This window comes from Electrophorus electricus, chromosome 4 (genome assembly GCF_041902795.1).
Source record: "Electrophorus electricus isolate QZ-2024a chromosome 4, ASM4190279v1, whole genome shotgun sequence".
In the NCBI taxonomy this organism is placed as follows: Eukaryota; Metazoa; Chordata; class Actinopteri; order Gymnotiformes; family Gymnotidae; genus Electrophorus; species Electrophorus electricus.
Window position 1 is genome coordinate 35,607,911 of NC_137500.1, and position 22,240 is coordinate 35,630,150.

Below are 22,240 nucleotides of genomic sequence, written 5' to 3' on the forward strand. Positions count from 1 at the left end.
TAAATTGTATTCTCCTCAGTTCGTGTCTGTCTGGGACACTCTGCCGCTCTGTTCGGGCCGAAATGAACTCAGGACTTTCCGCGTCGCTCGGGTAGTATGTGTGAATCAGGCGTTATGTCAGATTTAGAGGATTTACAAAACCCGCCACGGAATCTGCTCCATAAAAACACGAATTAACTTATTTGCCTATCATGAACACACCAACATATAAAATAATAGAAATTAAATATTTTAAGTGTCGTATTTTGCTATTTGTTTGAACACGTCTGCAACAACTGTGCTTATAAATGATTTAGTTAAACATTACATTGAACCGGTGCATAGTCCACCCCAATTCCACTATTATTGCGCCCTCTGCTGGCCCCGGTCAGAAAATGCCGGTCGTATGTCAAATAAAGGCTTTCCTTCGGTTTGAATGGAGTGTAGTCAGACCCAGAGAGGAGAAAAGTCAGTTTAGTTCCACAGGTTGTGGTAAGATTAAAAGTCGATTTGACATTTCTTTTACATAATATGTTTTCTTTCACATAAATAGTAAATTGCATTACTTATTTAAAACTATTTATAATTCCCAATGATAGGAAGTGAATGAATGTGAAATGTCATGTTAAAGTTTCTACAGACATAGAAACCATTTCATCAGTGTCATTTTTAAATGGACCTATTTTATTATTTTTATTGCATTTACTATCTACTTATCTATTGCCTAATCGGAGTTCCCTCGTTCTCTACAACGTCGCCCAGTTTTAATGCTGACTCCAGAAAATCAATTGCCCCGCTCTGGCTTTTTTGCTCAGCGCACACGGATCTAAAAAAACACCGAGTAAAGGCCACTTGGAGTGTCTGATGGCATCTGAGTGACAGGTAGGATCATCGCCGTGGTGTCCTCCCCCCGCGCCAACTCCCCAACTCCCCAACTCCCTCCTTCCCCTGTTTACCGGCATGTCAGCGCCTGTGGGATGGAGTTACTGTTGCAGATTACTTTCCATCTGGATGCGGCTCTGACCCCTTTGATGTCCCATTTAATGAAGAAGGCTGCATCTATCCAACTTAATAACACAGTCTATAACCGTCGACACTGTGTCCAGCACAGTTATTTCCTCATCCGACACCAACTCCAGAAGTTGAATATTCAGGCTGCCTATTTTTAAAAAGTTGGTTCCTCTAAACAGACAGCAACTCGGCAAGTCGAAAGTCGAACGGGCGTAGAGGTTATCGTCGTCTTAAGCTGCCAAAAGCATGAAGGTGCAGAGCGTGTACTTTTGCTTTGCGATTTTTGCGCTGCTTGTCGGAGGATACCACGGAACCCAAGTAAAGTTCGGACAAGTGGAGCGCTGGGTGAAAGCTGGCTTCCAGTACCTGAAGCTCAACCTGTGCCGGAGGGTGTCTTTATCGGAGAGCGAGTGTAAAAGACTCTCGCACCTCTACCTGAGTGGGGTAGTAGTTTACGTTTCTGAAACAAACTCGGGAAAAGTCCTCGCCATCCTGCCGGATTCCTACTCAACCGGGATGGCGGCATCAAAGCAAACTAGTTATGCGGTAGGTACGGTTATGGATGAGAGCAAGATTAACCAAGAATATTTCCCCGGGACAAGTGCGCACGACGCAGTGCTTGTACTGGACCCCAGCCCGGAGGAGAGCTTTGGACACCCGGTGGTTCTGTTCTATGTAGACTTCAACGTGACCAAGAAAAAATGTGGCCACATGGATGGAATTTATTTAGGTAAGTGCTCCGTATAGAATCCGTATAGTTTTAAAAAGAGAAAATCTTAGGGGAAAATGATAATATGGGCAGTAACTTATATATAAGTTATACAGTAAGTTTTATGCATGTCACTTTATAAATAAATAAATAAATAAATAAATATATGTATGTATAATTACTGCTGATATGGCTGACAGAAAATGAAAATGAAGTGAGATAATGTTTCTAAATAGATGAGGAAATGTAGATAAGGCTTTTATGAAGAACTCACAGTGGCAGGCAAAGTTACCAGATGTATAAGAACATGCATGAGCGGAAAGATCTCTATTACTACATTTTGTTTAGAACTGGTTACTTTCGTCCTTTGCTTGCATTTCAATTTGCCTTATTTATGTTCCTGTTAAGTGTTGTTTATAATATCTGTTTATCATTTGGGACATAGAAGGTTTCGTAACCTTTGGAAGAACTGAAGACAAGTTGGTTGGATTTGTGAAAGTGAGAAAGAGGGTAATAAATACTGGTACCAAGTACACAGACTGCTTAAGAATTTTTTTTAGTGCAATCATCAGACGCATAAGCGCCGGTAACTACGCCGTAAGAGGAGAATGGCACAGACGGCGTATGTCTGCAGGCCATGCTCCCCCTGGTGGTGGGGAGACTGAGCTAAGGTTCATGCAATAGCAGTAGGAACTGTCTATAATTCAACACGTGTCCTCTGCCGTCAGATTCAGTGCCAAACTCACCCTGCTCATTACCCAAAGTCAACTCCAATCAAGGCTTCAAGTTTGACCCTCTGAGATGCTAAGCAACATGCTATCCATCAAAGTGGACAGCCTGTTATTTGTGTTTTCTCAGTCACATTTTAGACATTAGCCTGTAAAAAGCGCTGCAATCAGTTTTTCAAGTTTTAATTAAGAGCTGACAGCCTGATAAACTATCAAATAACTGTAAACTGTGATTGAGTGAGGGCAGCTTCTGGGTCATTGTTCTAGGGCTTTATGTCAGAAGTCATTTGTCACATTCGGTCCTCAGAAAGGCAATGTTTTCAGTATAAAGAACTTTAAGAATAGGAAGGAAAAGCAGTTTGAGGACGTCTAATAATTACTGAATGTGACAGAAATAACCAAGACAAAGGAAAAAGCTCAAGAATAAACTCCAGAAGAAAAAGCCTATTATGTGGCTTGTGTTTCATTCAGCGTAGCCTGAATCTGGAAACATTTTTGGGTTTGAATCTGTCCGAGCTTGACCATCTAATCTGAAGATGCGTGGCCGAGAGGAAAGAAGACAGCAATTTGCTTTGACCACATTTGAAATCCTCCCAGGTCTCTTTGTGTGATTGTAATGGGAGCAGAGAAAATATGTGACTACACAAAAGAGGAGAGAGACAGGGAGAGAGACGTTACTGCTTTTAACGCTGCCCTAGCATGCCCAGGAAACATTTAATTGTGGCAAGGGCAATTTTACTAGTTATCTGGAATTACGTTAAGTAGATTTATAATGGCTTCTGATTAGTCAATCTACTGGCACTGCCTGGTCCAAATTCCAGTCTCAGTTACCTGAAATAGAAGGAGGCTGCATGGCTGCTGTAGCCCTGCAATCTTCTCTAAACTACTGTGTGTCTGGTAATCATCCAGAAGCAAAGAACTGGATAAATGGTAGACTTATAGCAGATGGTGAAAGCAATATATCCATAGATAGATTAGAACAACTCTTTGCACGAATAGTACTGCGTATACGCCCTTTCTGTCCTAGATTTTTGATTAATACAAGTTATGTATCATGTACTACTTTCAGAATCCTCAGACCCACTTTGTCTGTGAACCAGAACAGACGACTGTAATACAGTGTACGGTTAGAGGCCATTGTCTTACTGTTGTTGTGCAGGAGAAGAGTGTCTAACACTGGCCCTGAAGACTCGCTGTCAGAACCAGCTGAAACGCAGGCGGAGCCGCAGCGAGCGAATGACAGGCCGGGCGCGAGTCCGCCGGAGCGCCACGTCCAGAGCGGGTCGCGTGGAGCGCAGCGGGGGCCTCTGCGAGATCCATTTTCTGCCGCTAGTGGTGGGAGTGAGGGACAGCAACCGGACCCAGCGCCTGCGCTGCGTGGGTGGGTCGATGACTGAGTGAGACAGATTTCCAAACACGGGCCAGGACTGTGTGTCCTTTGGCTAAGTAACACTGCCAATGGGAAATTTTCACTGAAAAACCCCAGACGTAATTGGTATTCGTAACACTGAGCCTAGAAATTGCTTTTTACTGTGGCTGACTGTGTCCGGCTCTAGGTTGAGACGTTTCAATATGTTGTCAGTCTGCCTAATAATTTTCAGCGAATGAGGGAGGGAACGCTAAATAAATAATCAAGCCTTGATCATGAACGGTTGCGCGCTGTCACTTCCATGAACAGATCGTCCCGAGTTTGCCAGATGCGCACAGCTCTTGCCTTCTACCAGTCCCAGCATGCCCGTCTCCAGCTGTGAGCTCAATAAAAACACACGCCGGTGCCACCACCAGCCCCTTGCCACACATCTCTCCTGCCGCCTTTACCAGACCTGTGACCACGCAGTTCTGCTCTCAGGTAAAACAAACAACAACAAAAAACACAAAGGGAAAAAAAAAAACACCTCATCTTTTGTATTTCTGAACTAGTCTGCTTTGTAGCACATATCGTTTCGGGTCAGTGTGGACAGGAGAAAAACCCGTCGGTTATACAGTGTATATTTGGTTAGCACGGACGGTCTGTTTATTACCTGACAGAAGCCAGACCGGTTGCCAGAGTCACGCTGGAAGCACTCTGTGGTGAGGCCGTTCTGCCTGAGCCCTCTCTGTCTCTGCTGGTTACTTTCGTGTCCAGGTGGCTGGCAGGAGCAGATCACATACCAGCGGCATGCACAGAACCTGCTGCTCTTCTACCAGATGCTGAGGAGCAACGGCTTCCATAAGGACCACATCAAAACATTCTTTGCTGGAAATGGACAGGTAGCAGGTGAGAACTCAGAGCCAGAGTGCACATATCTGAGATATGCTAGAGAGCGATGGAAATTAATAACTACACTACTTTCCGGGGACCTTGCTTGGTTTAAAAACGCCAATCGACTTCCTTCCATTAATCTGTATTTTGAGACTTGCACAAGCTGTTTTTGTAAGATATGAAACAAAACAGCGCAGGAAAAAAATGTATTTCACAATCCATGCTTCACTTGTAGCTAAAGAGGCCGAAGGGATGTACCCAGCCACAGAGAAGGAGGTGATCAGGAACCACATCTCCTACATCTGCCGCAAGCAGCACTGCGCTGACTCACTCGTCCTGTACCTGAACAGCCCCACGCGCAACGATGGGACCATGCTGCTCTGGGACCGCAACAACAACGGCATCGTGAGTGTGTGGGACCCCCAACACCCCCACCCGCCCCACCCGCCCCCAGCACCAACAGGACTGTAAAAAGGGGCTGCCCGATGTTGAAAGTATTTATGTTCAACAGTTCTGCATCTCTTATCGGCAGAGGAAGAGACCTATCAAAAAAAAAGACTTCTCCTAAGAGCACATCTGCCTAACGTATATGGCAGATGCTGTTAAAGAACTGCTCAGTGGCGCTACGAAAGTACGTGTGCTGCAGCAGGAGGTCCAAGCAGGAGATCGAGAGGCAGATGTCAGGAATGCAAGAATGATCATCCTTTATCTTCCTGTTAATGAACCCAGTGCGACCCCCCCCCTTTATAAATCAGCACAGCCAAACACTTCAAAGTGCCTGTTGCCCAATCAAAGAAGCACAGAAACACAGTAAATGTCTCCTTATGGTCCCCCTCTCTCTCCTTATTCCCTTTCTGGAGTAGAAAAAGAAGGGGCCGGAATGATGCCCCATCTCTGGTGTTTGGGAGCTTATCTCCTTGCCCTCGTATTTGTGCTTGTTCTCTGTGCCACAGGTGATTAGACGACACGCTTACATTAGAAGCGTGTGATGTGCTACATCGTCCACTCAGCTAATACCCACAGAGAAAACACAGGGCCTGGTCAGCATCATTCTTTAGGCTGAGTTCCTTAGAGTTACTCACGGTGAAACAGTGAGATAAGAAAGATTATATTAGATGGCAGAGAAATATGGTGAGAGTCACTTTAAGCTTGAAAGCTTATTAAGCTTCAGGCAGACATATCTTAGTCCACGACAGATCTGCTATCCTTCACTTGTTAAAAAAAAAAAAAACCCTCTCTTTCATCCATCACTAATGATCTCATTTCTGAAAGCACGAACACATTTCATTGTATTGCCTTTTAAAAGTACACTTAACTGACCCCAGTGAAATCCCACCTTCCCTTGCTCAAGGTGGTCGGTAATCCCGGCCATATGCTCGCTGGGCAGGCGGAAGGGCCCAGACTGCATGGTAAAGCCCTTCCTTCTATAACAATAGGCACAGACTCTCTGGGGATAAATGTAACAACCTGATCCCCAGACAGCGATGGCAGTGACAAAGGGGTGGGGGGGTTTGAGAGACAAGGACCACACAGGATCAGGGCCAACAGATGCTCTGCTCCCCATGAGAAAGCAGCTCCTCTGGCTTTGAGGGGCCCTTCCTCGGGATAGCTGGTCTTATCAAATCAAATGGCATTTCCACTTAAGCTAAGTCAACTCTGATCTTAACACAAATCCTCTCCGCTATAATTCTACTGTAAACCCCCCCCCCAAAAAAAAGCTTTAGATTAGCCATTGGGTTTAGGAATGGCCATTCTCCATTACATTTGGTACGTGAGGAGAATTGCTCTAAATTAGCATACAAAAGGTAGGTTTTCACTTACATATTCTGTACACACAGCTTAATTTTCTGCTTTCTGGACTGTCCAGCCCTGCAGCTCAAATGAGCTTTGTCTCTGTGTGCAGGCAGACCTGAAGGAGCGCTACTCGGTAGGGGAGTTGCTGGCTGATCTGGCTGGCTGCCGGGCCAGTCGAGTGCTCCTCTTCGTGGAGCAGAGTTACACCGGCGTCCTCAGCAAGCGGCTAAGAGGCTCCCCAAAACATCTTAACGTGGTGATGCTCAATGGCCTGCACTGGGCGCAAGCGTCCCAGGCCTGGGCCTCTCTGCACCCGTCCCACTGCCTCATCGACCACCTCAGTAAGGTACGGGCACGCATGCCACGGTCCTGGCCGTCCCTCCGCTGACCGATTCGCTGTATTTAAAGAAATGACACCTCCACCGGGTGGGAGTGAATCAAACACAACTCTTTTCCTTTCCGCACGCCTCTTTTCTGACCTTCACCAGAGTGCCATGACGCACGAGGCGAGCTTGCTGAACGTGACGCTGGCCGGTGCTCCCTGCAACTCCACCCCACCACTCACAGAGGCCGAGGTGAGGAAGGAGTATATGGGCTGCCAGAACCTGCCCACAGCCCTGTGGCACCAGGGCCGCCTCAAGTCCCACGACAGTGAGAACTGAGAGAGACCGCATGCCTTCCTCCTGTACACCCCTCCCCCAGTCCGGCACTCCACTACCAGTACGTCAGATTCGCACTGGAGAATACAGACCAGCCATGGCTTTTGGGTGATCTTGGTTCTTAGTTCTCCTCTGTGGCACTTCATCTTTAGCTGTAATCCTAGTTTCAGAAGGTTGCTTTAGAAAGCCAATAGGCAAGAATAGGAAGAAATAGGCATATAAATGACATGTTTCTCATGTGCAATTCAAAATGTCATTTAAACAGCTGCAATTAATGTTACAGCACCTGATCATTTCTGCCAGTCTTAGCCACCGGACTTCAACCTCTCCCTTTAATCCTTTGCCCTCCATCCAAATCTTTCACCAAGGCCCCTCCCTCCAAAGATATGCATGCTTAGTGCTTAGCCTACTCTTCAATGTGCTGCATGCACATACAAAAATAACTGACAGGCAGAAAGGACCGTCTCTTTGTAAAGGAGTTTTCTGGTTGGCTAAAACAGCTGCACTGTGTTCAAAGTTTGAGCTGCTGATTTCAGAGCCCAAGGTATTCACAGAGGCTTTTATTTTATTTTATTTTTTTTTTGCACAGCAACTATTTTAGTGATCAGCTATCAGCATGTAAACACAGTTTGGCTGATACTTTGTTAAATAAAATTGCTTACAGTAGCTTTAACTGGATTTGGTCCAGCCAGCTCAGTGCATGGACCAGGGTACAATACGAGCAAATAGAGACCCAGATCTGTAGTGAATAAGGAGAATGCGAGAACAGTAGGAAAAAAGTTAAGAAAGTGGATGCTGTCCTCATTCTGAACACCAGCTCTCTTGCAGCGCATCCCAGAGTCTTTGATCTTTTCGGTGCCTGCTATGGGGATTCAGCAGGCGGGCAGGCGGGCAGCCCCCCCCCCATTCAGAGTGCCCTGCCTTGGGTCAGTGCATGGGGCACGTTTGGCCGATGAACACCGGTGGCAATGCCACCCCGCCACACACCTCATGCCTCACGGCCACATTTCAGGAGAAATCTACGTCCCCCCAGTCTGGCTCGTTGAAAGAGCAGAGGCTTGGCCATGATTTCGTAACAGGGAATGTTTCATCAGTGGGCCTGTCCATCACAGGGCCCCTTCACAGCTCTCTCCTGCGCAGATGGGCTCTTACTGACCACTCTGAGGCCCTCACCCACACCACTGGCACGCTGGAGGAGAACAAATTGGAACTTGAGTTAAGGTAGCTGTGCCACTGCTGACTGCTGGGACACCAGTACAAACTTTTAAACATTCAGAAAAGCCAGTGTAGGTTCAAACTTATGAGTCGATATTAGGGTTTCGACTCCTGAAGCTTACAGCTGTGTACAAAACCAAGTTGGCTGCTGCTCATCACATGCCTGTCTTTTTGTTCTCCTTATAAGAAATCCCATTAAACCATGTTCTCGGTGCATTACCACTAAAATAGTTTTAAAGGCGATATCTAAGTCTGAAAACCAGTTAAGTGAACAAATGCTCTTTCTTGTATAGACCAGAAATGTGTTTTATTTTGTAAATATCTGTTGTGCTCTGCTAAAAAAAAAGTTTGTTTTAATGTCAAAAAAGGAAATAAATATCCAAATTTCTGTTGTTTGTTAAACCATAGCATGTGTTAATTGATGTAAATACTCAAAAATAAATTAACTTTTGTACATATAGTTTATGACCAATGAATATTTTCAGAAATACCATGGCAAACAAACAAACAAACAAAAAAAACCCCATCAGCATTACATATGAACATTCTATTTTTGTTAGTTAGGTATCAGCTGTGCGTTTTGTTATTTATGTTTAGTACATAGTCGTACATGTGATAATACATACTTATCCTTTGCTTTATTATAACAGTCAACAACATATGCCCATCACCTAGTCAATGATTTCAGTGAGATGATCAAAGGCATTCTGTCAAAATGCACAGATCAGCTAAAACACAAAGGGATACAGTATCACGTCCCTTGGGAATGTCTTCAGGTTAATTACCAGAAAGTAACAGCTTGGGAAAATAACTGCTACGCACGACTTACTGCACCTTCTTCACTAAGTTCCTGTGCATCACTCCAGACACCCAACTCATCAGTGTTATCGTGGACTGCGGTCAGCTCTCCTCTGTGGTGGATCAGGTGAGGCTCTCAGCCTCATCATGGTCAGCGGTTGTGCGTGCCTGCAACATCAACACAGAGCCTTCATGGGGGGCAAACTTCATGGGTCATGGGTCAAACTTCCTCCTAGTTTTCAGAGCTCACTTAAGGGCGGTTCTCAGGGGTCGTCACGTCTTTCTCTGAGATTTGTTCATACAGAGTCTCAATTAGGATGGTCACGTCAGGGTCAGATCTGCTGTGGTGGCGATTAATCTGTGGAGAAGGGCGGGGGGGGGGGGGCAGAATACTCTCCTCATTATGGATTCTCACCCCAGGAGGTATTGGAAATGAGCCTCAAGAGGGATGTGAGATAGATTTGGCTGCCGTAACACACTCTCAACTTTGATGAGTCTCAAATACAGGGTACGAATTAATAACTCCCCCGTGGTGTTCCGACATAACCTTCATTTCATTCCACTTCCTGGACTGTCTTGTTTTTGGAATGGCTACTTGTTCCTGCAGATGAGACCCAGTCTGTGGATCAGAGAAGGTGTTTCAATTAACTTCTCTTTTCTAAAAACATTAACCCTTCACCTCCCACCTCTCTTCCTGTGTGTGTGTGTGTGTGTGTGTGTGTGTGTGAGGGAGAGATAGAGAGACATTGACTGAATGAGTGTGTGTGTGTATTCTGATATTTAGTTCCCATGGCTTAAAAGCCTGTGTGTGTTTACATCACAGTGTCACCCAGGGATAAATGTGTGTAGGGTGTGGGGTTACATCCATATTGCCTGTGGCAGTGTGCATGGGAGTGTGTATGAGGATGTGTGTGAGTTTGAGGGAACTCGTATATCAAAGGGCAGTGGGACAGAACTTTGTCCGTGGCATTTGCACTGCGGCTGCCTGGGAAAAGTCAATGAAAAAGGCCATTAGCAAAGAAGTGTGCGTGGGTGTGTGTGTTTGTAGGGTGCTTAGTGTTATCAGTTGATCAGCCTTAACCTGAGGGCTGTCTGAGTCCATGCTCATCTTCTCAGAGACAGGATGTGGTCTCTCAGTGGCTGAGCAGGCTACACCCTGCTTATTTTGTGGCCCTGCCTCACTACAGCTATCACCCCCAGGGTGCAACACACACAGACACTCACACACACACACACACACACACATACACACACACACACACACACACACACACACACACAGACACACACACACACAGACACACAGACACACACACACAGACACACACACTCTTTCTGATGTAAGAAGGAGGCAGTCCTGCCTTTCTCTCTTTATAGTGACGCCAGCACCACAAACTCCACTGCACTGCACCAAAACAGACAGAAACACATGAACTTGCGCATCACTATGACTGAACACTTAGCTAAACGCGGCTATCCATACCAACCGCGCACGCGTACAAACACGCACACGCCTTTTAATTTTGCGACCCACCCTTCCACAGGTCATCTTCTCACACAGTCACCCTTCATCTTCAAACAAAAGCACTGAGACTTCTTTATTGATTGCCACCCCTACACCACCCGCCCCTCCACACAACCACCACCCCAAAACAGATCAAAGTGGCACCGCAGTCTCAGAGGCTGGACAGGATCAAAGCACGCAGACTCTCATCGTGATGTGTTTACAATTTTCTGAGGGAAGAAGAAATGAGAGAGAGAGAGAGAGAGAGAGAGAGAGAGAGAGAGAGAGAGAGACGGACAAGTACTGTGAAGATGAAAAAGAACACAGGAGAGGCTGATTGAAAAGATTGTAAGGAAGAGAGAACGAGCAGAGAGAAGAGGACAGACAGCTGGGGAGAGAGCGTGCTTGTGGGGTGTGGAGAGGGAGGAAGAATGTTGCAGTCAGGGAGGCAGAGACGAGAGAGATTTGGGAAGAGAGGAAGTGAGAAGCAGCAGTGCTGGTGTCAAACGTGCTTGATCATCTGATCATCTGAAATCGATCATTTAGAAAGATGAAAGATTATCCATCTTTGCTTCCTAACACTGCAGGTACTAGATACTGTCTCGCTGTGTTTCACCTCTCGGATGGGGGCAGTACACTCCACGGACCTTTCATTTATCCACAAATTCCCAGGAGAAGTGACGTCATTTCGAGGGCAGCAAGTTTAAGGACAAAACAGATCGATTCAATTAGCAAGATCTTCGCTGGATTGCCATGTTGAATCTCAGCAATACACGATTGTATCTGAAGGATAATGCTGTAGATTTAGAGCTGTTGATGGAATAATTTCTTCTAGTTGTATGACTGGGGTTACAACTAGCCTTGGTCACATCAAAACGCATCTTAATGCTGCTCACCTGTGCTCTGAGCACTCCAGGATCCAATGGTCATTGCTGCGAGAATGCTTACCTGGGTTCCACTAAGATATGGGTCCTGTTGGCTGTGGGTCCAGTGTTGCAATGTAATATTCTGTCTGTGTCAAATGCAAAAGCTATGATGTAATGAGCAGGTCTTCTTCTGGGAGCTAGGAAATTTTACATGTTATAATTGCTCTCATTTATCAACAGAGGCAAATGATGTAAGCCCCAACCTTTCCTAAGACAGCAGTGCTGTGTTTTTAGCATGGTGCAAGCAATGGTCAACCTCTGCTTCTCACATTCGCTCAGCTTCACACCCTATTCCCTACCTGCATGTCAAATCCTGGGATAGAAGCCCAGACAACTGTTCCTCACACACATAACAGCGAACATCCCTGCTCCCCTAAATCTCCCGGTCACTGCTTGGCTCTGAAATCCCTCCTTCACAATCTTCATAAGAGTATGTAGGTTTAAAATGGCCAGCATTTGGGAGTGAAACATTTCAACAGATAACTGCGGCCAGTGATTGGCTGACAGTAGCAGTGCATCGTTTGGTTTTCACAGGATTTTATGATGCAGCATCCTGGTCACTGGTGCTGAACGGCCCATAGTGTGTGTTCTCTCAGATGCTGGTGTTGACCATGATGCATAATATCTTCCCTACACACAACTGTAGTGAGTAGCGCATGGACAAAGCGACTCAAGTTTGGGTTATTTCGAGATATTCTCCAACAAATGTTCAAGTACCATAAACATGTGTAGCTCAAAGCTGTGTAGCCTTTTAGCATCATTTAGGCATCTACAAATGTCTTTAATGAGAGGTAGAGGCCTGACAAGCACAATGTAGAGTCCAAGAGAGATAATCTATAGCGTTGTGGTCTATTTTTCTAGTAAACAATGATGTCTACAGTAACCCCAAACAAGTTGAGCAGTTAAAACACTGACAGGAGTGTCTCAAACTTTTGAACGGTTTCGGGGGCGGGGCGGTGCAATCTCCGTGGCCTTTGAAAGGTAAGCAGCCAGGTGCTGCGCTGCGGAGGGCTCTTTGGTTCTGAAGATCTGAAAACCCAATTATAAAGCAGGGTGACAATCTCCCCGTGCGGGCCTGTGGTTGGGAGGGGCACTGGTAGGAGATAGCCCCCTGCCGAGATCCAACGCCTGCCAGACGCTGTGAGCTAGTGCCAGCTGACATCAAGGGGCCCCGAGTGGCAAGGAGTGGAGGAGAGGAGCAGAGAGGGAAGATGAGGGTGGAGATGGGCACATGGGTGGAGATGGGCACATGGGTGGAGATGGGTACAGTGTGGAGAGAAAAGCATGTGTGGATGGTTCTGCTTTCTCCAAGATCTACAGTACAGCCTAACCTTAACCCCACACAGTTCAACCTAACTTTAGCCCCACACAGTACAACCTAACACAGTCGAAAAAGGGTCATTTGACAGCAGTTTTGACAGCGGTCCATAAACTCCAGAGAAACCTTGTAATTTTTGTTTGTTTGTTTGAAAAGTTTTTGTTTGAGGTCATAATGCTGTTGGGTATAAAGTGTAGGAGTCATGAGGCCCTGAACTTGACCTCAGCCCCTGAAGGAAATGTGCATCAAAACATTTGAAAAAATTGGATTAGGAGTTTAGAGTTTATTCCTGTAGTTTCTAGTACCATTTCTAGTAACCATTTATCATATCACATGTTCCTAAATTTAGATATTAGGCCGAGCTATTTATAATTCAGATTAAACCACAGAGATTTCATTTTCCTGAGGAATGGGCACAGTCTATTGCTCCAAATTGTCACCAATCACAAACAGACTTTGAATTGCATAATAGCTCAAAATGGAAAGAAAATTTTAAAAATGAATACAGTGATCAAAATTATTTAAAAATCTAAATAATACATAATTTATAAAACAAAAGGTACACAATCATATCATACAATTTAGGTTTTAATACCAATACACACACACACACACACACACACACACACACAAATCATAAATGAATTAAGGGCAGTTGCAGAGTACCATCTTACGTGGAGACTAGACACAACAGAAAGCACAAGATTCCCAAAATCAATATTCAATTAAAGCAGATTAGCACTGTGATTCCAGTTCAAGATAACCGAGGAGGTGACAGCACAAAAAAGATGAGTCTGGATGACAGAATCTAAACTCAAATCTATATTATTCCCTGGACCTAATCTGGGCCCTCCTTTGTTCGCGTGATTATCATCCCATTGGTAAATCCACTTGACACAAAAAAACCCAAGTACATTTTCACCGAATGTGATTTTTCATTGTCGTGCGAGAATGTCCGTGCCTTTCAGGTGGGCATGCGCCGGGTCTGCTCAATTACCTGGCCAGTGATGGAAAATATGACTTTACTCCCACTGCGGTGCAAAGAAGGCCCAACGCCTGCACGATAACTGCATCGCAAATCAAGCGTTGCCCCGCTTAAAACGGGTGCTTTAACAAATCCTTCTCGTCACATGGCTGTGTGTGCTCTAAGAAGCTGCAAACATCCACACTGGACGGCCCCTGACTAACACCGAACCAGCAGTGTGGTATCTGACATAGGCGCACACTGATCTCAATGAACAAAACAGATCTGCCAAAATAGATCTTATTTGGGGGGGGGAGCTTTTTTTGCTCAAAAACACACAGCACTACAACTAACCATGGCCACTAAAAGAAGTTCAGTGGAACCTGGTCTCAGATCAGTGGAGGAGCAGCAGTATCACGGCCACGGTCCCGGGGGGCAGGGGGTGCCGGCCACTCCACCCGTCCCTACCACCATTAATCCATGTGGCGTGTGGAAGCAGCCTCAGCCTCTCACTTCAAACGCCAGCTGAATTAGATCCCCTTTTGAAGTCCCCTTTACCCCTCTTGTTTATTTTTTGCCTCTTTCCCCAAATGCTCTTAATTCAACATCCTTTCCATTCATCTTGCTTGCAAAAAAAAAAAAAGTCAATGTCTTTAATTTATGAGCTAATTAACATCAGACTGAGCTGGGTGAGAGGCTTACTGCAGCCATGTGAGACACAAATGGCTTCCCAGGTTTTTTATTCGGGAGAGGCATCTGTCCCCTTACAATGGCACTTTTATCCTCAGAAACATTAGTTTCACTGCAGTTACCCCTACAATACCCCCGCTGATGTTAAGCAGACAGACTCTTCTTGAAAAGCTATCACATGCTTTTTAAATATTTAACAAATGATTGTGTGAACATGATATCACATTTAGAAAACTGGTCAGAAATATAAGATGCTTATGTTAATCGTTGTGTTTGGAAAGTCCGCACGCACTTTTAGGAGTGCCCTAGCCTGTAGGAAAGCATGCTGAGTTTTTGGCTTCGAGTCCCTTTGCACTCCCAAGCTCTCAGAGGCAAATCGATATTGTTCAGATATGTTATCTACTGTTTTCTTGAACTCTAATTACATTTTGATTGCGCTCGGGTGTTTTGCGCCGCTTTTCTCGGTCATAACCGGTACCATCTGGTTCAGGCAGTGCAGACGGGGAACCAGCCAGGATCACGCACTAGAAGCGCCAGATCCCACTCCTGCCCTGGCCGGCTGGCTTGCGGTCTCTCTCCCTTTCACTGTCTATATGTCTGTGTCTCAGCTTCTTTCAGAATGATTAGCACACAGAGGCCTCCTCACAGATGAAACACTTTAGCAATAAATAAAAAAAACTAGCCTTTTTAATGTTAGCATCCTTAAAGTCTTAAAAAGTACAGGGGCAAAGTAAATGGCAGAGTAACATTTGGGAATTCACGGATAACTTTAACTTAATTTGTAAGCTCGCTTTCCTCCATTGAGAGTTCCTTTACTAGAGGCTACATGGTGACCCACATACTAAAGATCTTTTAAAATCACACAGGCCATTTGCAGTACTACAGTACTACGGTGTGGTGTAGAAGGAGCATGTACATTTCACATATGAATTCAGGAGAGCCCATTTTATAAGCGTATTTATATAAGATCTGTGTACAACAAATGCAGTCACATTATAGTGAAAGAATCAAAAAGTTAGTGACGTGTATGAAAAGATATTACTGTATATGAAATCATGGGAAATGATAATAATGATAATCAACATATATAAAGTTAGAATCATATATGATTTTCAGACCGTTGGTATACGGAGGATTTAATTATATGGGGGCCATTTGAAAGTTCAGTTGAAATTTCACAGATAATTTCTTAACTGGTTCAACAAAAGACATTAAGTCTATTAAGAAGTAAGTAAATGAATCAATACAAGAATAAATAACTTAAGAATCTGTCACTTTTAGTGATGGTGAGGTCGAACGATGGCATAAAATATACATATGTGTATTTTCTACCTCAACAACTTTGACTGCCTATGCTGGCTATTTCATCTCTAAGGGGATGAGTCATGTTTTTGAAGCCTACCTGAATACGTTCACATGTGTACACTATAGAGATATGCAATCCCAAATCATAACTGACTGTGTCAGATTCTTGCAAATCAGGGGTGGAAAACAGAAAAAAAATGGCATAACTGATATGCTAAACATAACATGCTAAAAAAACGTAAAATAGGACCCACTTGGCTGGATCCCTGCTTGGGTTGCCACATAGTTCTGCCTTTATGAGCAGATGTGAGCATCCGCAAGGGCTGGAACAGTTTAATTCTTCAGGCACAAAATGGCTGACATGGAACTTCCCATGTGTGCCCAACCTGGACCAAACGTACGGAAAGCATCATGCTAACACAAACCTCCACACACGGCTCTGGTTAACACTTCTCAGGCAGTACTGCAGACTCCAGTCTCTTCTGACCAGCTCTTGTTGAGGGACTCTATAATGAAGCGCAGCACCACCAACGCTGGAATTTAGAAGTATTTTTGCTCCTCTCCTCTCTCTCCTGCCCTCTGTCTCCATTTCTCTACCCCGCTGGTCCGACACACCTCAGTTGCTGTCTTTAAACTTTCTCTTATTCTAAAAACCAGAGCCATGTCGCCGGCGGAGACCTCCAGACCAGCGATTCTCCAGTGACTGCCCGCATCTGTCCCAGAACAACTGCCTGAAGTCATTAAATGCTTTTATGAAGTGTTCCATAAACTGGAATATGATGAACAGGCTTCAGGGTCTCAGCATGCCTGGTCATAAAAGCAGAAATCCTGCAGTGGCTTAAATGGGAGCCAGGGAGCTGCACTGACAGCGAAACTGTTGGCATTCTCTGGACGAAACAGTTTTCCACACATGGATTAAGACTAGGCAGTGGGCATTCCCAAGGGGAATACTGCCTTTCTCGGTCCATAAATAGGATAAATCCATGTCGAGAACTGGCATATTTCTTCGAGACACTTTGCATGTTTCCTATGTACTGGGCATGCTATGAAGAAATGCACACTCAGCCATCTCCTTTGCACCGGATCAGCGCTGTGGACACTTCCAGCAAATCCTCAGCCCCAAAGAAGCAAACAGCCAAAAAGATGAATGAGGGACCAATCACATCATGGGGTGTGTATGTCTGTGTGTGTGCATGTCTGCGTGTGTAAGGGGAAGCGGAACCCATCAGCTGTCTACGTGGCGGCTGTGGCCCACTGTGCTCCCTGCTCTTCCAACACATTGGACAACTTTGTTTACCATCAAAAGCCCCCAATAGTTCCTCTTAAAAAGAGCATTTACAAGTGTCCAAGGCTTCTTGTATGAAAATGTTAAATATTTCACACTGCTTTCATCTCGTAAAGTGTTCCATCTTTCCCTTCAGCCACAGCCTCTGGGTCTCCCTACTTTGCTCTTCTGAAATCAGGAAGTTTGTTTTGTAGCCGGCATGTGTGCCCCCCCCCCGGATCTCCAGCTCCTAGCGTTTTCACACTCGGTTCTGGTGTAGAGTTACACACAAGGCCTGTCAGCGAGTGCAGACAAGCGGGCGTCATCCGCACGCCGAGAAGGCTGGACCGGCAAACTCCGCCAGGAGGAAAAGAGCCTGGAGCTGCCCACATCATCAAAAGCCCTGGGAATTAACATGCAGATCCATTATTTCCGAGTAGGCTCTTCCCTGAGAAATGAGCCAAGGGAATAGCCAACAGATGTTTCCCGCTCAAAGGTGCTGGAAGGTGCGTGGGGAACACGGTGGTGAGGGAACAAGCTTGTGCCTGACAGCAGTTGGAATCAAGCATGGCTTGCATTGGGGGAATAGGGTCAGAATTGGGGGAATAGGGTCATGACAACTTCCTCTCTATGTCACTTAATCTTTAAAGTAAAGAAAGGATCTGGGAACAGTGGGAACAATGCATCATTTACTGTAATCCCACACAGGACACAGGCAGAGTAGGACAAGTTGCCCAACCTATAAGACCTCCCTCTTTGGGAGGTACCCTCCAAAACGGAAGCTGGCGTTCAAATACACGATTAAAGCTATCCTATGTGTTTATCGTCTACTCATATATTAAACGATCTGATCAGGCATTACTAACTAACAGCGTTATAAAATGCAGTGGGGTGCAGTATGTGCTTGGAGCACTATGATGCCCCAGTGTGTTGAACTGGACTGTTCAGGATGAGCGGCTGAAACGATGACAGCCGCTCCGCTGCAGCGACGTGTTCTCATGTCTGCTCTGCGAGAAAGGCCCCTCCTCGGGCTGCGTGCGCTGGCACGGCGAGTCCACCTCGCACGTCCTACTGGGCTCTGTGCGCACATTAACACACCAGGAATGTGTGACTCGCTCAGGCCACTGGCGCACATGCGGACCGCAGAGTTCTCATGGCCTCAGCACAACAGGGCGGGGACGACAGTGGAAGAGAAAATGGAAAGGAAGAAAGACTGGGTAGCGAGTGGGTCGAGGAAGGAGGGCCGCACTTTCTAATTCCACAAGCATCCGCCCGACTATTTTATCTGAAGCGCAGGCTGCCGCCTCCCTCGCAGCTTCCCTGAGCAGTCAGGCCTCACTGTCTCCTACCAGAGTCCTGACTGTCTCCCCGTCTTTCCCGAGGGGAAAAGCCAGAGGGATTACAGTGCAGGACTGAATACTCAAAGGCACTGCCGTAAGATTAGGAAAACTGCCACTTTGCTTGTGGGCCCGCATCAAGCGAGCAGGACAATTAAACAGTTTTACCCCTGACATAATTACAGCATGGTTCTACTCTCACGCCGATAGGTGTGTTCTGCTGTAAACAGTCATTTCGGTTCATTTGTAAACAGCTTTAAGGAACTTGGTGAGCCAAGCTAACACCAATTACGTGAGGAAGGGCAGATGTGAGGCAGAGGTAACTTAGTGTGTTTGGGTTGGGGGGGAGGGGGAGGGGAAGGGGGATCAGAGAGAGAGACAGAAAAAAAGAATCAAATGAGAGAAGGGAGAGAGAGAGAGAGAGAGAGTGGGAGAGGGAGAGGAAGAGAGAGAGAGAGAGAGAGAGAGAGAGAGAGAGAGAGAGAGAGAGAGAGAGAGAGAGAGAGAGAGAGAGCAAGAATCCAGCCAGTAGCAGCACAGTAGCTGAACTGAGCAGCTGTCAGCAGACAACAGAAAATTGCACAGCTGGGCCAACCCTCCCTCCACCTGGTGGAATAAACGCTGCTAAAGTTATATATTCATTATTTACCAGCACCACACTCTGTTAGAAACAGGAAAAAGGTCCGTTTGGGTATGAAGGAGACACTAAAGAAACCATTTGCTGTCTGCGATGATTCTAAAAACTGCTGTAATTACAAGTCTTGAACATTACAAAATGTAAAGCTTTGCGGTTTGGTGTAACATCACTTCAAAAAGACATAATTGAGGACTTTTACTTTGTTACTGAACACAGGCAGTCAGCAGAGTGGGACAAAACCACAAAGTTGCTCCGAAAATCAAAGGCAACCCTATTCTGTCTGCTAAAACCACTTATTCTGCCATTCAGACGTTGAGAAAAAAGGTAAGTTGTGCCACACGCTGTTGGTTTTAGAAGTCGGCACAATTACTTAATTTAAACTATTCAAAGTGTTCAAAGGCTTGCAGATTTCACATCATTCATTATTGTAAGCATGTCCTATGCAGATTAATTAAAGTTCCCGTTAGGAATCATTATAACTAGCTGTGCAGTTTCGGTTAGACAGAGGCTTTTTAACAGCAACCATGCAGGACCTCAGAGCTGCTGCTGGTTTGGTTCTATAATGCTAGTTCGGAAAGCGTTGATGGAAGCTTTAACTCCTTTAAGACCCAAGATCCCTCTTGTTACAAGAACCATTAATAAAAGATATATTACATGTAAAACAGTCATTTCAAAGTTCAACAATGGTCTGGTTAATCTTTGGTAAATATGCAACGGATGGTAAAGGAAACGTTACTGTCTTCGGTTGAGAATGACAAGTTTCCTATCCTGGAGTTTAAGGTGGACTTTCTGAATCGGTATGCAGTGTCATTACTACTAAATGAAAGCCACTTTTCAGCACTTCTGCTTCACAATGAAAGCTGACTCTGTCCTTCCTGGCCCCTGGAGGCAACACCACTCCCTCAGCTAAAACTCTAAATCCCTAAAAACATTTTGCCATGGCTGAGCAAACATAAAGAAAAAAAAATACTGCCCAAATGTTTTCGCTCTGAAACAAAATACTCTGGTTTAAATTATTTAGTTTGAAATATCATGATAAAAAACTTACAGTGGCAATGTACTAAATTGCAGCTAATACCAAACCCAAACTTTGATTATTCCAATAGCTGCTCCTTTATTACCATTAACAATTTGTTTTTTCCACAATTTGATATTGCAAAATTTGTTAGACATCTACACCCCAGAAACCTTCTCATAGCCCTAAGATATTCCTCTTATGTAAAAACATACACTGATAACGGCTAAAAAGATCAGATCTGTGCTAAAGAGGTGGACATTAGAAACCCTTTGAAGAACACCTCTCCTGTGTATTCAAGAAGAACCTGACACTTGTGAACGGACATGATTGAAACACAAATATAACTAAAGCGCGTCTAGATCAGCTTCAAAGTGAACCGATGAGGTCTGGTCTGAAGGGGACAGGTCACACAACTCCAGTAGGTCACTGAGCCCCAGGGCAGTAGAGACGTGCCTACTGAGACTGCTCACCTGTGTTCAACCATGCAGTGCACCCCCCCACACCAATACGGAGGCAGTCCTGTTCATCATAAAAACTGAACAGTAGACGGATGTTGGTGCTTTTGCCTGTCCCTGGCTGGCTGACCTGGGGCAAGATTCAGTAAGACTCAATTTTCAACATTTTTTTCCTGTTTCTGAGGTCTGGCTAATCTTTTCCCCTGCAAACTTACCAGTACTGCTGTCTCACCAGACACCACCATGTAACTCAACTGCAGACATTCAGAATAATGCTTTAAGGAACAAATATTTATTCCCCTAATCTTAACATTTTCTACAATATTTGCATATTTTTGACCTACATTTACATGGAAAAAAGCCACAGGAAACGGAAAACTACGGGAACTATGGGAGAGAAAATTCCTTTATACCAAAGTAGTCACAGCTGCAGTGTTGCTAAATGGGCGGGGGGGGGGGGGGGGGGGGTTGGCAGAGGTTTCTGAATCCCACTCTCCCTTCAGGACAGCTCAGATCTGCTGCCTTTGCCTGGCCTTTCACCTGGCAGTGAGAGGATCCCAAGATATGAGAACCAGGCACATGACTGCACATGAACAGCCCACAGGAGCAGGGCAGGAGACACGGAACTGTCAGAACACAGTCACCGTCCACAGGACAAAGGCCATACTACCTGGGGCGGGAAGCGTGCGAAAGGAAAGGAGGCGATCTTTTTGGAAAATAAGGGGGATTTAGGCCCTTCCTGAGTGGAAATGTAAGAGTTAACCATAACTCAACAGTTACAGCTCAGTCAAACATCTACAAAGGAATCTGAATATCCAGTAAGGCCTTTGTTTCGATTCCATCATTACCATATCAATGAGATCTAAAGAGGCTTTCAGTGTTAAGCAGTCTTGCCGGGTGTTGGTTGCGTGTTTTTGTGGAGAGGTTTCCCACTGGGGGGGCTAAATCCTGACCAGCATATTACATGCACACGCACACACATACGCACGCACACCCACACCCACACCCACCTACACACCCACACACACACACGCGCACACGCGCACACACACACACACACACACACACACACACACACACAGACACACACACACAGACACACACACACACACACACACACACACACACACACACACACACACACACACACACAGCTATATAGAACCTACTCACTATCTATCTCAAGCTTTGGATTTAAAATTTTTCCTCAACCCACTCAACAATCTGAGGTCAGGAAGTGAAGGACTCTTTGAATCTTTGAATGTCAGAAGGCTGTACTCTTACATTTACACTCTTCACATTTACACAAAGTCCTTACACTCATACTCTTCTTGTGACATAGCCTCAACCTTTATTACTCAGCAAGATAGCCTTCTGTATGGAAAATTGTTTGCTGAAAGCTTCTCTATGGTACAAAATATCCATGTATTATAATAATAATAATAAAAATTATCATCGTAGTCATCGTCATCATCATCATCATCATCATCATCAGAAAACATTACATCTCTTATCACTTTCTCCTGTGTTAACAGCTGAAACATGTTACCCATGTATGCTTCAAGAGGAAACGATAACTGACTTATGAATATCCAATTTCTTGCATCTTTTCATTAAACTTTTTGTAAGTTGTTCTTTCATCCTGAACCAGAGTAAATGGTCAAATGGTAAGATGAAATGTTCCTTC

At 45.1% G+C, this 22,240-nt stretch overlaps 1 protein-coding gene across 1 annotated transcript; it reads left to right on the top strand.

The window, feature by feature from the left end:
• The first annotated feature begins 941 nt into the window (after positions 1-941).
• On the top strand, positions 942-8,797 carry si:ch211-67e16.11 (uncharacterized). Its single transcript, XM_027011898.3, has 7 exons — positions 942-1,720; positions 3,587-3,808; positions 4,106-4,276; positions 4,553-4,684; positions 4,905-5,074; positions 6,573-6,809; positions 6,952-8,797. The coding sequence occupies exons 1-7, from the start codon at positions 1,237-1,239 to the stop codon at positions 7,123-7,125; spliced, it is 1,590 nt and encodes a 529-aa protein (XP_026867699.3). The 5' UTR covers positions 942-1,236; the 3' UTR covers positions 7,126-8,797.
• The last annotated feature ends 13,443 nt before the right edge of the window (positions 8,798-22,240 follow it).

What these genes read in the sequence shown, in the direction of transcription:
- si:ch211-67e16.11 (XM_027011898.3), top strand. Translation starts at nt 1,237, where the DNA reads ATGAAGGTGCAGAGCGTGTACTTTTGCTTTGCGATTTTTGCGCTGCTT. An exon ending in CCACGCAGTTCTGCTCTCAG is followed by an intron (nt 4,277 to 4,552) that starts GTAAAACAAACA and finishes TTTCGTGTCCAG; the next exon opens with GTGGCTGGCAGGAGCAGATC. An exon ending in TCATCGACCACCTCAGTAAG is followed by an intron (nt 6,810 to 6,951) that starts GTACGGGCACGC and finishes GACCTTCACCAG; the next exon opens with AGTGCCATGACGCACGAGGC.